The 15375-nt window shown below is 40.7% G+C and overlaps 1 protein-coding gene across 1 annotated transcript; it reads left to right on the top strand.

The window, feature by feature from the left end:
* Positions 1–369: 369 nt before the first annotated feature.
* DMC1 (DNA repair (Rad51) family protein) lies at positions 370–3962 on the top strand. Its single transcript, XM_028251448.2, has 13 exons — positions 370–475; positions 991–1082; positions 1161–1232; positions 1341–1379; positions 1582–1639; positions 1729–1774; positions 1918–1963; positions 2345–2406; positions 2514–2580; positions 2665–2757; positions 2840–2908; positions 3016–3094; positions 3269–3962. Exons 2-13 carry the CDS (start codon positions 1065–1067, stop codon positions 3547–3549), a joined length of 930 nt encoding a protein of 309 aa, XP_028107249.2. The 5' UTR covers positions 370–475; positions 991–1064; the 3' UTR covers positions 3550–3962.
* The last annotated feature ends 11413 nt before the right edge of the window (positions 3963–15375 follow it).

The raw sequence follows: 15375 nt of genomic DNA, 5'->3' as shown, positions 1-15375 counted from the left end.
CACACGAACTTTTAGTCAAATCTTCCTCCTAAAGAGCGAAACAAATATGTTCTTACTTTTTGCATGGCAAACATATCTAACCAATGAACAGCTTCCACATCCTGAGTGTCGTGCGGAAGAAACAGACTCCACGCACGAAATAAACCATTTTGATATAAAAATAAATAAAAATCATCAGTTCCGCCTTTTATAAACCCCTCGCGCTTCAGAATTCAAAATCATTTCCAAAATCACAAACTCTCTCCCTCTCTGAGTATTGTATCGAAAATGCATGCATTCAAGTAAGCTCTCATTCGTAGAATCACCTTTTCGATTCAATTCCAGAAATTAACGCATTGTATTGCAACAGAGGCCTAATGATTTGTTGATTCTCTGTTTGTGATTGAGCTCAGGTCCGAAGAACAGAGCCAGTTGCAGCTCGTCGAACGAGAAGAGATTGAAGATGAAGAAGACTTGTTCGAAGCGATCGACAAACGTAACTACTATACACAACTAATATAACTTCTTTTGTTTCTCGTCATTTCTTCGAATTGTCGATTACTCCTCGCTCTCATATTGTTTTTCTGTACACTAGTTTTGATTTTTTCATGAACATCAACGTGTTTTGAACTCGACATTCTGTTCATTTTGATGTTTGTTGCCAATTTTTCTTTTATTTGCACACTCGTCTGTAAATTCGTGTTAATCCTAACACAAGTCCTTCAATCTCAATCCTATTCGTTTTCAAAGTTTTGCTATATTTTCGTATATATATATTTATTTGTGTTCGTTCATTTCTGTGTAACTTTGATTTTTACTCAGATTCACATATCTTTCTTATCTGCTTTTAATTTTCGTCTATATATCTTTGCTGTAAGTTCAATAGTCATGATCGATGATGGATTTTTGTGGTTCTGCATGTATAGAAATTGTATCGACATGTGCTCTGTTTTAACCTAATCGAAGTTTAATTTATAATTTCGTTTTGTTTGTATTCATGTGATTTTGCAGTGATTGCTCATGGAATCAATGCCGGAGATGTGAAGAAGCTTCAGGATGCTGGGATCTACACTTGTAACGGCTTGATGATGCACACGAAGAAGGTACATTCATTTTTAGTTTCGATTTTGTGAAGTTTATAAGTTTGGCGTGTTTTGGCTATCTTAACCTCAATTTTGCAGAACCTGACTGGGATTAAAGGATTATCTGAGGCAAAAGTTGATAAAATATGCGAAGCTGTTGAGAAGATAGTGGTTAGAGCTTTGATTAATCAATAGTACTATTTTTTCTTACATTAACTATTGTTTCTTCTTTGATTATTTACACTTTCTGATTTTTTTTTTCTCTCACATTTATCTCAGAATTTTGGTTACATTACAGGAAGCGATGCTCTGCTCAGAGTAAGATGTTAAATTTTTTCATTATACTTCTAATAGAGTTCACCAGTGAACATGCTACATGACAATTTCAAGTTTTTTAAACTTTTGGCAGAGAATTTGGAATATTGAAACAACGGCACATATTAGCAACTTTCACGAGTTATTTGGCTGAGTTTGTAGATTTTACAGTTAACTTGATTGATTGCTCTCGTTTGGTGTACAGAGAAAGTCGGTGGTTCGTATCACAACTGGAAGCCAGGCTCTAGATGAACTCTTGGGAGGTAATTTTCAATATTTATCTATTGTTTATTTATGGATTCACTAGCTGTAATTACACGTACTTTACAATAATGTCTTTGCATTTGTTAAGGTGGGATTGAAACTAGGGCAATTACAGAAACTTTTGGGGAATTCCGGTGAGAACCACTCTTCCTCATATATTCAAACCTTTATAATGACAGCAATCACGTTTTAAGTTTTTAAGTAATTTCTTCTATTTTCATTTTTAAATTTATTAATTATGGTTCTGATGGTTTGGTTTATCAACATTTTGATACAGATCTGGGAAGACACAGCTTGCGCATACACTCTGCGTTTCTACACAGGTTTCTTTCTAAACCTTCAACTTGATAGCAATGACCAAGTCAATGGATAATGTAGATACACTGTTTGTTTGATCTTTAGTAACCTATAACTTCAGGCATTGATGTTAGTGGAAGGTCAAGACCAAAAAAAATAAGAAGGTTAATGGAAGGTGCTCTACATTCAAAATGACTTTTCTTTTACAATTTTTTTTTTCCGATTGTCCAAATACAAACTATATGTAAAATTTTGTGTCAATAGAAATCAGATATCCTTTAAACTGCAAAAGGATGGCAAGCAGGATGTAACATGATTGTTCTGTGCTATTTATTATGGTTAATTACTGAATTTAGGCTTGTAGTGAACACTTGCAAGTAGTTTTATCTCTTCATTTACTTTTGCAGCTTCCCACTAGCATGCGTGGAGGGAATGGAAAGGTCGCATACATTGATACTGAAGGAACTTTGTATCCTTTCTGATTGTTCCTCATTGTTCTTAGCCTTTAATAGTTCTCCTTCCAAAGAACTCTCTACCTTATTGTAGTGTTTCTCCTCAACTAAATTCGCCTTGCAGCCGGCCTGATCGAATTGTTCCAATAGCTGAAAGGTTTGGCATGGATGCTGGAGCTGTCCTTGATAATGTAACCGTCACATTTTCCCTTCAGCATCCATGAATTATGGTGGTGAATACCAGAACTAAAAATATCTATTTGCACATGTGACAGATCATTTACGCACGAGCATACACATATGAGCATCAGTATAACCTGCTTCTCGGTCTTGCTGCAAAAATGTCTGAGGAACCTTTCAGACTTCTGGTGAGAAACTGTAATAACAGAATGATCCCTGTGATATCATAATTCCCAATGGACTGATATTCATGTATATTGATCCTTCCAGATTGTGGATTCTGTGATTGCTCTGTTTCGTGTGGATTTCACTGGAAGAGGAGAACTTGCAGATCGCCAGGTTTAACTTCAAGTGCCTTACAATGTCAACTATTATTTAGAGATACTAACAATCTTTCTCTTCAAGTGCAAATTCTCTTAATGACACAAGTGGGCTGCCATTTGCAGCAAAAGTTGGCGCAAATGCTTTCCCGGTTAATAAAGATAGCTGAAGAGTTCAATGTTGCAGTCTATATGACCAACCAAGGTAATCCCTCATGTCTTGATCAATCTGAATCATATCATCGATCTGCACATGAAAAGTTTTCAATCTAGAACTCCAAATTTGAGAATCTCTCTATTTTTTATTATCACTAAATTGATTTGTAGTTGTATGAGTTAAATAAATTATTAAGCGATTTCAATCCTATAATTGATGCAGTTATTGCTGACCCGGGCGGAGGGGTCTTCATATCAGATCCAAAGAAGCCTGCAGGAGGGCATGTTCTCGCTCACGCTGCCACAATACGGTTGATGTTTAGAAAGGGCAAAGGTGAACAGCGTGTCTGCAAGGTATTCGATGCTCCAAATCTGCCGGAGGCTGAAGCAATATCCATCCCCTGTTTTTCCACTTCTTGTTTAATTCTAGCTTTCATGACACCTAAATTGCTAAATCATTTGCATTTATCCTATAATGGTGACCATTTGAATACGATCAGATAGCAGGCAAGCTAGAATCTCCAGCACTACCTAGTGTCGGGTTCATTGATCCATAGCAAAACCATCACTTTGCGTCACAAATTCAACATCTCTATTTGAGCATTTAAATAGAATAACCCCATAAATTCATTGACAAAAGTTGTTCTTGACAAAAACACATATTTCAGATTACACCAGGAGGAATTGCAGATGCAAAGGACTGAAGTTCGCCCTTTTTGTTCTGTTCTATAATGCTAGAAAATACTAACTAGTTGACATGGTTTCTTTTTTTTTTTTGATTCTTTTTTTTTCCCACTTCTTGCTATCTACTGTGAATTCAGATGCTTTCTTATTGCTGTCTACTTATAGTTGAGCTTAAATAAGTTGTACAGTACAGGATGTACAAGCTATTTTGGTAACGGAAATGACACTATATTGGTTCTAAATGTTAGCAGCTTATAGAGGATGTAGCCGATTAATGTCGATGTATTAGTTCTAAAATTTATTTCAAAAAATAAGAGTTTTTCAACTTATTTTCTTGGATTATGTGGAAGTGTGGTTAATAAACATATTTAAAAAAAAAAAAAAAACATATTCAGTAACCATATTTCCAAAATTCGTTGTTTTGGAATTAGAATTCGAGTAGAAGCACATGACAACACTTTGAATAATGCGACATGTATCAATTAATGTACTAATTAATATACTAACAAATAAGGTGACATAATTTTAGAGGTTTTGGATATTTGTAATTTGTATAATAAGTGGAGTTAGTAATAATGACATAACATTAGTTAGTATACTAGTGTGTACGTTAATTGGTGTATGTAGCACCACCGCAACACTTTATATCAAAACATTATTAGCAATTATGTTTTTTTACTAGAGTTTGTTTAAACTAGAAAACGTGCTGACTAAACACACTTTCACAAGAAATAAGTTGAAAATTTTCTTGCTTCAAAATCAATTTTGGTGTCGTTTGATAAGTGGGTTGACTTTTTGACTTTTTGGTTTTTTTGACTATTTTAGCCTAGGCTAAAAATGTTGGTTTGGGAAGGATTTTTTAACTTTTTTGCTTTTTTGACTTTTTTTTGTGAGAGAAGATTGTAATGATTGTGGGTTGGATATGATATTTTGTTTTTTGTAATTAAAATAGCCTATTTTGTCTTTTGTGACTAAAATAGCCAAAAAAGTCCCAAATAGCTCTTCCCAAACGGAGCCAACAAGCCGATGTAGGAAGGTCAACACATCGAACAATCAATTTCCAATGTAAGTGAAATTATTCCATGTTAATTGGTTATGGAGCCTGAAAAAAAGCTTCACACAGCATTGGGTTTCTTAAGTTTGCTTAACGTGTTCCATCAAAGCAACACTCATCAAGATGAGAACATTACAGAATATGGGAAACGACGAGAGATGGAAGGCCAACTCAGTACAAAAACCTTCAATAATGAAGATGGTTGTGAGCTTAGTAGTTTTCTGACCAGTTTGCAGCGCTCCCAACTCTATGCATGCCAGTAGTATCCTTCCGAGGTTCTGCATCTACCTTGAAAGTTGCACCACATACCTAACCAGAACTGTCAACCCTTGGCACCGGCTTCAACTCATTAAGTGGGTGCTCGAAATTCCTCAAGCCTCCGGAGGAGGTAAAGAAGCAGCCTGAGGAAGATAATAAAACAGATAAACCGAGAAATCTACTGCTTTTAATTAAAGAAGAAGAAGAAGAAGCAAATACGTGTGAAATTGATGTTAGAATTAGAAGTAATGCAAGAAACTATATCTGAAGAAAGGAAAAGAAAAGAAAAGAAAAATCAAAATAGTCTTATTCCAAACTGCTTTTGATTGCTTCAAAGAAAAACAATCTGTTTGGTATTATCCGTTGGGTAATGTTAGGGATACTAAATTTTTTATCAAATAAATGATCAAATGTCTGTGGAGTCCGCAATTTATTTGGTAAAAAATTTAGGATCTATAACATTTTCGTCATCCGTTTTCATTTTCGTATTTTTAGAAATAAAAACAATGAAAAATTCAAAAACACGCATTGTATGTTTTCATTTCTATGTGAATACAATGCACAAAAATTCCAAAACAACTTTTGGTGTTTTCTAGAAAATGGGTTGTTTTCAAAATAATAATAATAATAATCCCAAAACAATTTGCCAAACAAATTTGTTGTGCTTTCTGGAAAATGAATACAAATAATTAAAATATACCACTTAGGACCTTTCTTTTTTTTTTTTGTATCCGAAGAAAATTTCATTTAAGAAAATTAAACGGCACTTACAAGAGTCCATCCAACCCAAAATTTATACCAAACAAAGTGAAAATAAAACGAGAAGCACGAAAGAGAGAAAACTATGAAAATATTCAGACGCACATTTCGTACTCATGCTCGCACTGCGAAGCAGAACCGATCATAAAAGTTCGGCAATAGAGCATGTCCGAGAAAAATTATAGATCCTAACCATAGAGAGGGTAAGCTTAACAATCCCACACTGATGGACTTTAAATAACCAAACAAACAATAGAACAAAACATAAAAGAAACCAAAAAACCAAGAACAAGCCCGCAACCAAACAAACTACCGGCAGAGACAGCAGCGAATCTGGCGAGTGGTGAAGGCGACGGGGAAGTGGGGCTGAGATTCTGGCAGAGAAAAAGGGGATCTGGGGAAACATCCGGCAGATTTGGGGAAGAAGGTAATGATTGCTGAAAACTGAAGGTGGACGAGGAGGCGACGCCGGCGGGAGGCAGAGAAGAGGCATGTTGGCAGATCCGTGAAGGCCACTCTCGGAGTTAAAATGGAGGGGAGAAAGAAACACCTAACAAAGGAGGGAGAGGGTGGAAAGCCAAAGCTTCCAAGTTATTGGATGGCAAAGCAAGGAAAGGAAAGAGAAAAAGAGGGGTAAGGGGAGGGGAAAGGAGGCCAAAGGCTGTCGAAACCCCCTCTCCCACCACTGACTACCGCAGCCTCTGAAAACCCTAAGGAAAGAAAAGTCTAGAGAGAAAAGCTCTCAAACGAGAGAGAGAGAGAGAGAGATACTTAGAACCTAATGAGCCGCATAATCTAAATCCAACATAAATCAAGAAATTGTTGGTTCTCAAGATTAAAGCAATGGAAGTGCTTGGGGAACAAATGTTGAATCCGTTATGAAGTTTCATTTCAACCACGTTTCCCAAATTTCAGAATGATTCTTGTGCCATTTTCTCTCTTGTTTCCAACCGTAAATCAATAAATTTAGAAGCAGATTATCGCTTGTTATCCATGAGCTTGTGCATGTTTATAAAGCGTACTTTTCTTTAAAAAAAGAAAAAAAAGAAAGTAACTGCATGGGAAAAATGCCTAACCATGTAGACAAGTCCATCCATGGCAACCACAAATTGATAGACACATGTATATGTATTATATTGTACCTTTCAGAAATGGTGCAAAGTGTGAGAGGGTGATTTCCGCACTATGAAGAAGGGTTGAACTTCGTGGATAAACAGCGTGCTTTGGGAATTAAAGATCTGCACAGAATAACAAACGGTGAGGCTGCCCGATCGGGGTTTGGTCGGAAACCCCTCCGATGATAAAGTCAGGGACTAAGGGAAAGGAAGATGAGAGAATACAGAGTGTGTATATGTTAAGTGTGTGGATTTTCGGATCCCTTGAGAGTGAATAGTGTTAACCTTTTATAGGAGAAGGTTGTTTGTCGTTCAAGTCCTTCTCTCTCCGCCATCTGTCCAATGTGTCTTATTCGTGGTCGTCTCCCATTGGAGGAGGACAACCACTCCGCCTGACACTCGGGTGCAGGTCTGTTTTGTTTGTCTCATTAGTGAACATCTCTCATTGGAGAAGGGCGACCACTTCGCCTACCATTCAGATGCAGGTCTGTCATATGTGTACATTGTCCCTCTGCACCTTCATGTCTCCACGTTCTATTCACACAGTAGGAGAGGAGCAGAGTTATTTGTCTCTCATGGGCCCAAGAAAAATCTTCAGCGAATTGGCCTTCTCTAAGTTGGTTTGCTCTAGAATGGTTGTCCAACCAGGAGGTCCAACATGTTGCTCTACCCACTTCGGAGTGGTTGTCTGTCCATCAAAGAGGTTCAACATGTTACTCAACCTACTTCGGAGTGGTTGGCTGCCCGTCCAGGAGGTCCACCATGTTGCTCGGCCCACTTCAGAGTGACATTCGTACATTGGGCCGAGCTCCTACTACTTCGAAGCAAGTGTTGGCCATAGGGTCGAGGTCCAACCTAGCTCAACCTCGGAGTGAGCATCGCATTGGGCCTAGCACCAAGACTTGATTAATTTTTAACCACTTCATTTGCCCCCTGGCTTGCGCTTACGTTTGGCAAAGCGAAAGCCAATTCTGTCACAAACTTCGAAGTTTGGTTGATCACAACTTAATTTGAGCTTCGTGAGTTGGATTCAAAATTATTGTTCGGCCCAACGTTTGCGTCTGCCCAATATTTCGTAGCTCGGTTATGGCCCCAAACTAAATGTGTATTTTCACTAGCCTCGTAATTGTCTAGCTTGGTGCTCTTTCAGTCGGCTGAGCGTCGTTGCTTGACTTGAAAAAAATATATATATACACAATTTTTTTTTTTTTTTAGGTACACATATATTTTTTCAAAATTCAATAATTGGACCGAGCAATACAATCTGCTTCACAGCAGTCCAAGCAAGCCTTATCATAGCCAACCTTTAACTTGTTTTGATAATGTTAATGGGTAATGTTTTGTGGGCCCTACCTTGATGCCATGCATGGTAATAACATACAAATGTGATTTGCTGGGGACTTGACATTGTGATACTCTTGGTGAAATTGGCGTGGGGCCTGCAAACTTGGTGCTCCACTTAATCAAACTTTTAAGCTTGCCATGGAAAAGTTTGGTGGACCATGTGTTGACTTTTATGCTTTAATCACCGTATGCATATTTTTGCTTGGCTGGTTTGCACGGTTAACTAAGCAGGACATTGGAGGCCGAACAATTCAACATTATTTAATACGCTTATTCTGTCCCTATTTGAGAAACATTGGCTCTGTTTATTCGGTCCCACTTGTAAGAAATTGTTGGCGGCCTCTATGCTTGGTCGACCAAGCCTTATTCCTTTACTCTGTTCGGCCATAATTAACACTATTTTTCTTCCTTGGTCGGTTATCAACTTTCTTTATATCTAGAAGCATTTTTCTTCCTTGGCCATCTTTGTTGTTCGGTTGGACTGTTGCTCAGTCAAGCTTATTCTGACACCTGATGGGGCCGAACAACACATATGTAATTTACGCATGACACTTGCCCAGCTTGATCATTTTACTTGGGTCTTCAAGTTCTTGTTCTGCGTCACTCGGCTAACTCCACTTCTGTTTGGTTTATTTTTGTTCGGTCGTCTTCGTTGTCGTTCGGTTGGTCAACACATCTATGACTTGGTTTGCTTATCTTCTTTATACCAGAAAACTTGATTTCTAGAATCTGTTTGCTTGCTGATTTGGTCGAGCCACTTAATAGAGCTTCAGATACTCACATGCTGTGCTCGGCTCGCCTGAAGAGTTTAGAGCTAGGCCAATTTCACACTTTTCGTTATTTCAAGTGCCCTTTAGCTAGGTCTAAAAAGCTTCGGCCGACCCGTCCGTGAGCGTCGCAGCTCGGTTGTACATGATCTTGGCCTTGCCACCAGAACTCGAGCTCGGCCTTGACTAATGTCCTTACTCCGACTGTCGAGCCATCACATGTCCACATTTGACTAGTTTGGGGGCTGTCAACATGACGTAAAGGCAAGCCCATTTCAGATTTTTTTTTTTTTTTTTTACGAAAGCAAGAAAACCCACCTTATTTAACACTTTCTCACTCTAGAAATTTGAATTTCCAGACCCATTTTTCCCATTTCCTTGTTGCCTCACTTTTTGACTCCAGGAACAACAGAACCCATTTTGGGAAAAAGAGTCTGACTTTGGTTTTGTCCTTACGTTTTTCTTTTTCTGGGAACTCTAAAGCAATTTTAAAATCTAATAATCTGATAACTTGACCTCCAGTCCTCTTTCTATAAATTCCAAACTTCTCTTCAGAAAATTGAGAGCTTGCACCAATGACGTGGTCTCCTCACTTTCTCACTCTAGAGAATTAGATTTTCAGAGTCTGAGGACAAACCCAGTGTTCTCTTCTTCGATCTTCATCTTTCGACGACCCGTCGGCATTCGTTGTTTGCAGCAAAAAATTATCCTCACCGTTCTGTTACTTACAACTTGTTCATTTTGCCTCTTGTTCACTGGTTTTGATCTTGTAAGTTTTTGAACTCTCTCATTTTAATAAGCTTTTCTTACTGATTTTTTGTTACTCCACCATTATTGAGTCGCTTCTTATACCTTTTATGACAGTTTTTCCCAATTCAACGGTAATCACGGCAGGACCTCCTCGTTACCATTGCATATTGTTACCCTTTATCGGCACTGTAAGTTATTGAATCCATGCATTTCTTTTCCACTTTCACCATTACTGTTTTGTTTAAGTGTAACATTAAGAGTTGTCTAGTTCACGACTGCTCGGTTGGCCATTGTACCTCCAACCTTGTAAGTCATCCTTAGCGTAGTTGTTTGGTGGAACATCGCACCTCCCATGGGTAAGTTTCGGAACTTAGTGGACACTCCGACGGGAATGGATGAGTTCTCCCGAAGGTATAACATTCCCAATGATGTCATGTTGACATTGGCAGCGGTGGACGCGGATCGGTCGTGTACAAGCACCACAATGCCCTTCTCGATTGCCTCAATTGTAGAGGGGGGTGTTAGGTTTCCGTTGAACCCCTTATTGCGTCGATTCTTTTCTTATTTTGAACTTACACTAATGCAAATATCAATGAACACATTAAGAGTGGTAAACGGTGTCTCGGTCTTGAACGACCTTTTAGACTTGGACTTGGGAATTTGGGATATCCTTCATTGCTACTCCTTGTGTCGTAATAAAGCCGGTAAAACCTATTATGTCAAAGTTCGGTTGTTGGAGCTCCAACTCGTCACTTAACTTCCTGAAAATGACAAACATTGCTCTGATTTCCTTCAAGTCGGAGGTAATTGGGAGTTTGCGGCCGATGAGGTGGGTCGATCGAAGTGGGTTCCATGAGAGAATGGCCACCCAGGTCATTCTTTATTTTAGTTTCCTTTTGTCCATTCGCTTATCGCCTGTGATTTTTTTTTTTTTTTTTGAGTGTTGTTGTTTGTACTTGCAGGTTCAAAGAAGCTAAAAAGGAGGCCAGAGAAAGAGCATTCGAGGGATATCAAAGTTGCACTAAGGTACGAAGATTGGTCGGCCTCGCATTTGCTTAACTATGTGCGAACTTATAGACATGTCATCCAACGAAAACCCAAAGTAAACAACTTCTCGAGGGACTCACTTGAGATTGAAACCGAAGAACAAGTTGGCCATACCACCGGAGCTTCCTCTTCCGCTGTAGTTTGTTCATCAAGTGGATCACTCAGTAGAGGCTATTCTCCGTCGCCAGACTTAGCAAACGAAATGGCTCGTCGCCAAAAGCTCAATCTTGATGCCTTAGTCTTTGGATCTGATGATGAGGACCTTCTAGCTATTTCGACGGTCGACACACGAGTTTCTTCTCCACCAATTGAGAGGTCTAAGGGTGGAAAAAAACATGTTGTTGTTCTTCCTCCTCCCGTTACTACTCTTGCTCTTCCTGCTGATAGGGCCTCAAAGAGGAAGAGGTCCAAAGGTAAAGAAGTTGCTAGGGGTTCTAACGACCAAGGCTCGGTTGAAGAATGGGTGTCTCCCTTGGAGCATAACGGCCGAGCAATCACGACATCGGACAGCACAATCTACTCAAGCGACTTGGCCTTTGACTTATCAAAGGCATTGCTGCTACCTTTGGATATGGCGGAGCAAAACATTCCAAGTGACGTGTTGATCAAGGGTTCGGTGCAGATGCTAACCGCAGTAACTCTTCTTCTATGTCTTTGTCATTTCCTTAAATTTGGTTGTTAAGAATATGACATTTTGGTTGGTGCAGTGCATTCAGAGGATGCACATCATGGATGAAAGGCGGCATCGTGAGGAGCAAGAAAGGGTTAAGACGATCAACATGTTGGCTGATGCTGATATGTCCTTGAAGGCGGCCGGAGAGGATCTAAAGGAGATGGAAGATACAAAGAAAAAGGATGAAGCACTGATGTTCATGGCCGAGCGGAGGGCTACAGATGTCGATGCTGCTCTGAAGTCTTTAAAGTCTAATTATCAAGGGATGGTGGACGAGACCGAATAGAGGGGCTATGACGAGGTCGAAAAGACCTATTCGGAGGAGATTTTGAAGCTGAGGGACAAGATCTTTACTTAGGGCTGGACTGGCGCTCTGCGCGCTGCTAAGGTAGAAGAGGCTTCTCCTCTTTATGATATTGACGATATCCTAGTCCCTTCGAAGACCGCTGCAAAGGTTAGGATGAGAAGGCCTCGGGGGGATGGAGCTACGGATGTTGATCCTTCTGGCCTTTCTCCTTTCTTGCCGAGCTCTTCCCTAGTTAGGCAGACTGTCAATCCTACAGAGGAGGAGCACCGCGAGGATGGACATTACGATGAGGAGCAACGCGAGGAGTAAGTTGTTAGGTTGCCTTGAGTTTTTGCTTTTACTTCTGCTTTAGTAGTTCTTTTGTAACGAAACTTGGAAGTTAATGAAATATCTTCAACTTTTGCTTTAGTGCGTGGTTGGATAGGCTATGATACAAACCGAGCTCCATTTTGTAATGAAGTACCTTCTAAATTTGCCAAGTGTTGAACTTGCAACTTGTACTTTTTTTTTTGTCTTGGAGTTCGGTCGGCTGGACCTCTTCTTTTGTAAGGCCGAACTTCTTTTTGTAATTGAAGTTTCACTTCAATGCACTCGTTCTTACATTTTCGTAAGTGTTGATCTGCTTATCTTCAATTTTTGCTTGTATGTAATGTTTGCCCCCGGCCGAGCAGAGACTCTGTAGCCTAGCAGGCCATCTGTTTGGTCTGATCAGGCTTCGTGCCTTAGAAAAAATTGAGTGAGTTTTCGATGCCCCCAGCCGAGCATGAGCTCTGTGGCTCAGAAGGTTGTCTGTTCGGTCAGACCATGCTTCATGCCTTAGTAAAGAAAAAATTGTGAAAGTTTTTTATCATGTTGTTCGGCCGCCACCTGACTTGATCAAGTTTTGGCGTGATTTAACCCCTCGTAAGGCGTAATTCTGCCCTTCTTCGAGCGCGAATTGTGAATATGGACCGTGCTTTAAGTAACGATACTTGGCACAAATTCCACCAAGTTATACCACTTGGCACCCCGCTCCAACCAAAGGGTTGAGCATTCGGGATTAGCTTGAGTTAAGACCCGTGGCCAATTTGCTCCACCGAGCATAAATGTACAACACAAGTAAATAAGGACAAACTATAAGATAAATTTCCCTTCATTGATATTTGTAACTTTTGATTACATCAAGGTATGTTCTGAGAAATACATTACTGTAAGTACTTCATCTTAAGAATCACATCACTGGAAGTACTTCTTTAGGTTGGCGACGTTCCATGGTCTAGGGATTGCCTTCCCTGATAAGTCAGCCAGATAGTATACGCCATTGCCAAGTGCTGAAGTAACCTTGTAGGGCCCCTTCCAGTTAGCACCGAGTTTCCCTTCTCCAAGAACTTTCTTGTGATCCATTACCTTCCTGAGTACCAAGTCACCTGGTAGGAATTGCCTTGGACGCACATTCTTGTTGAAGCTCTCAGTGAGTTGCTGTTGGTAAGCCGCCAATCGAATGAGGGTAGCTTCCCTACGTTCTTCAGCCATGTCCAAAGCTTGGGCGATGGCTTCATCATTGTCTACTGGCTCAAAGATATCAGAACGGATGGTAGGAAGGCCAACCTCCAAAGGGATGATTGCTTCCATCCCATAGGTAAGAGAGTAAGGTGTCTCACCGGTTGACCGACGAGGAGTAGTTCGGTAAACGCAGAGGACATTTGGTGTCTCTTCCATCCATTTGCCATTGGCTTTTTCAAGACGCTTTTTTATCCCGTCCATGATCGTCTTGTTGGATGCTTCAGCTTGGCCATTGCCCTGTGGGTAGGCTAAAGTGGAGTTTCGGAACTCTATCTTCAAGTCAGCACAAAATCTCTTAAAGATCTTGCCATCAAATTATGTACCATTGTCAGAGAGAAGGACTCTGGGAATGCCAAATTGAGTCACAGCATTGCGCCAAACAAACCTCTTAGTGTCTGCTTCTTTGATCTTGCACAAGGCCTCCACCTTCACCCACTTGGTGTAGTTAGTTGCAGCGATGAAGAACCTTTTATTCCCAGTTCCCCTAGCTAATGGTCCAACAATGTCTAAGCCCCACTGAGCGAATGGCCAAGGACTGGTGAGAGGGGTTAGAGCTTTGGCTGGCTGGTGAATGAGATGAGCAAACTTTTGGCACTTGTCGCACTTGCGGACATACTATTGGGCCTCCTTTTGCATGCGCGGCCACCAATACCCATGTGTTAGGGCTCGGTGTGCCAAGGACCAACCACTAGTGTGACTCCCACAGATTCCATCATGGATCTCATAAAGCACATCTTCCACCAAACTTGGATGAACACAGAGTAGATAAGGGCCCATATTGGACTTCTTGTAAAGCTTGCCAGATGGGGAGACCCAAAAACGAGCAGCTCTATGCCTTGTCTTGTGCGCTTCTTTTTTGTCCTTAGGAAAGGTGTCATTCGTCAAGAAGGCCAAGAGTGGGTCCATCCAACTCAGGCCCAAGTCAGTGCAGAGAACCATTTCGACTAGTTGAATACTTGGATAGGGTACATATTCCACCCATATTTTGCGACCGTCCCTAGAGTCGACCGAGGAACCCAGGCAAGCTAAAGTGTCAGCATGACCATTTCCCTCTCGGCCAATCTTCTCGACTCTGATGGCTTGGAACTTTCTGATCAAATTTTTGGCTTGTTCTGCATAAGTGGCCATCCGCTCATCGCGAGCCTCGTAAACTCCAGAGAGTTGGTTGACCACTAATTGAAAATCACTAAAGACGAATAGCTCCTCCGCGTCGAAGTGTTCAGCACTTCGCAAGCCGGCTAGTAGAGTTTCATACTTTGCTTTATTGTTAGAAGCTTTCCAGCCCAATCGAATGGCTTGCTCCCACATGAATCCTTCAGGAGAAATAAGGACAACTCCTGCCCCTGACCCTTTTTGGTTAGAAGAACTGTTCACAAACAGCTTCCATACGTCTCCAACAAAAAGTTTCCATGCTTCGGCTGGGGATTGCCCTTTATGCTGGGCAGTCATAGTGACCAAAGCCGAGCTCCCATCGGAGGGGACAACTGGTCCCGGGGTGAATTCTGCAACAAAGTCTGCCAGGACTTGAGCCTTGATTGCTGTTCGAGGTTGGAACTTGATATCAAACTCTCCAAGCTCCATCGCCCACTTTGCTGTTCGGCCCGAGAAATCTGCTCGACTGAACACCGATTTGAGGGGGAATTCAGTGAGGACGTTGATGGTATGTCCTTGAAAGTAGTGAACAAGCTTCCTAGAGGCAATTAATAGTGCATATGCCAATTTCTCCAATGGCAAGTATCTAGTTTCGGCATCTAAAAGTGTCTTGCTAACATAATACACTGGTTTTTGCTCCTTTCCATCCTCTCTGACTAGCATTGCACTAACAGCATGATTAGAAACAGCCAAGTAAAGGAAAAGCTCTTCGTTGGCGACAGGTGTAGATAGAAGGAAAGGAGAGGACAAATACTTCTTCAAATCTTCTAGTGCTTCGGAGCACTGGCTTCCCCATTCAAACTGGTTTTCTTCCTTAGAAGTTGGAAGAAGGGCTTCATCCGATCAGAGGACCGACTAATGAAATGGTTAAGTGATGC

Source organism: Camellia sinensis, chromosome 7 (genome assembly GCF_055761805.1).
Source record: "Camellia sinensis isolate YWXY chromosome 7, ASM5576180v1, whole genome shotgun sequence".
Lineage (NCBI taxonomy): Eukaryota > Viridiplantae > Streptophyta > Magnoliopsida > Ericales > Theaceae > Camellia > Camellia sinensis.
Note: the sequence above shows the minus strand (reverse complement) of the source record. Positions and strands in the feature narration are given on the sequence as shown.

Bases quoted from the DNA above. Each gene is read 5' to 3' on its own strand.
- DMC1 (XM_028251448.2), top strand. The intron at 1,380-1,581 runs GTAAGATGTTAA...TTTGGTGTACAG, and splicing joins GAAGCGATGCTCTGCTCAGA to AGAAAGTCGGTGGTTCGTAT. The intron at 1,964-2,344 runs GTTTCTTTCTAA...TTACTTTTGCAG, and splicing joins CACTCTGCGTTTCTACACAG to CTTCCCACTAGCATGCGTGG.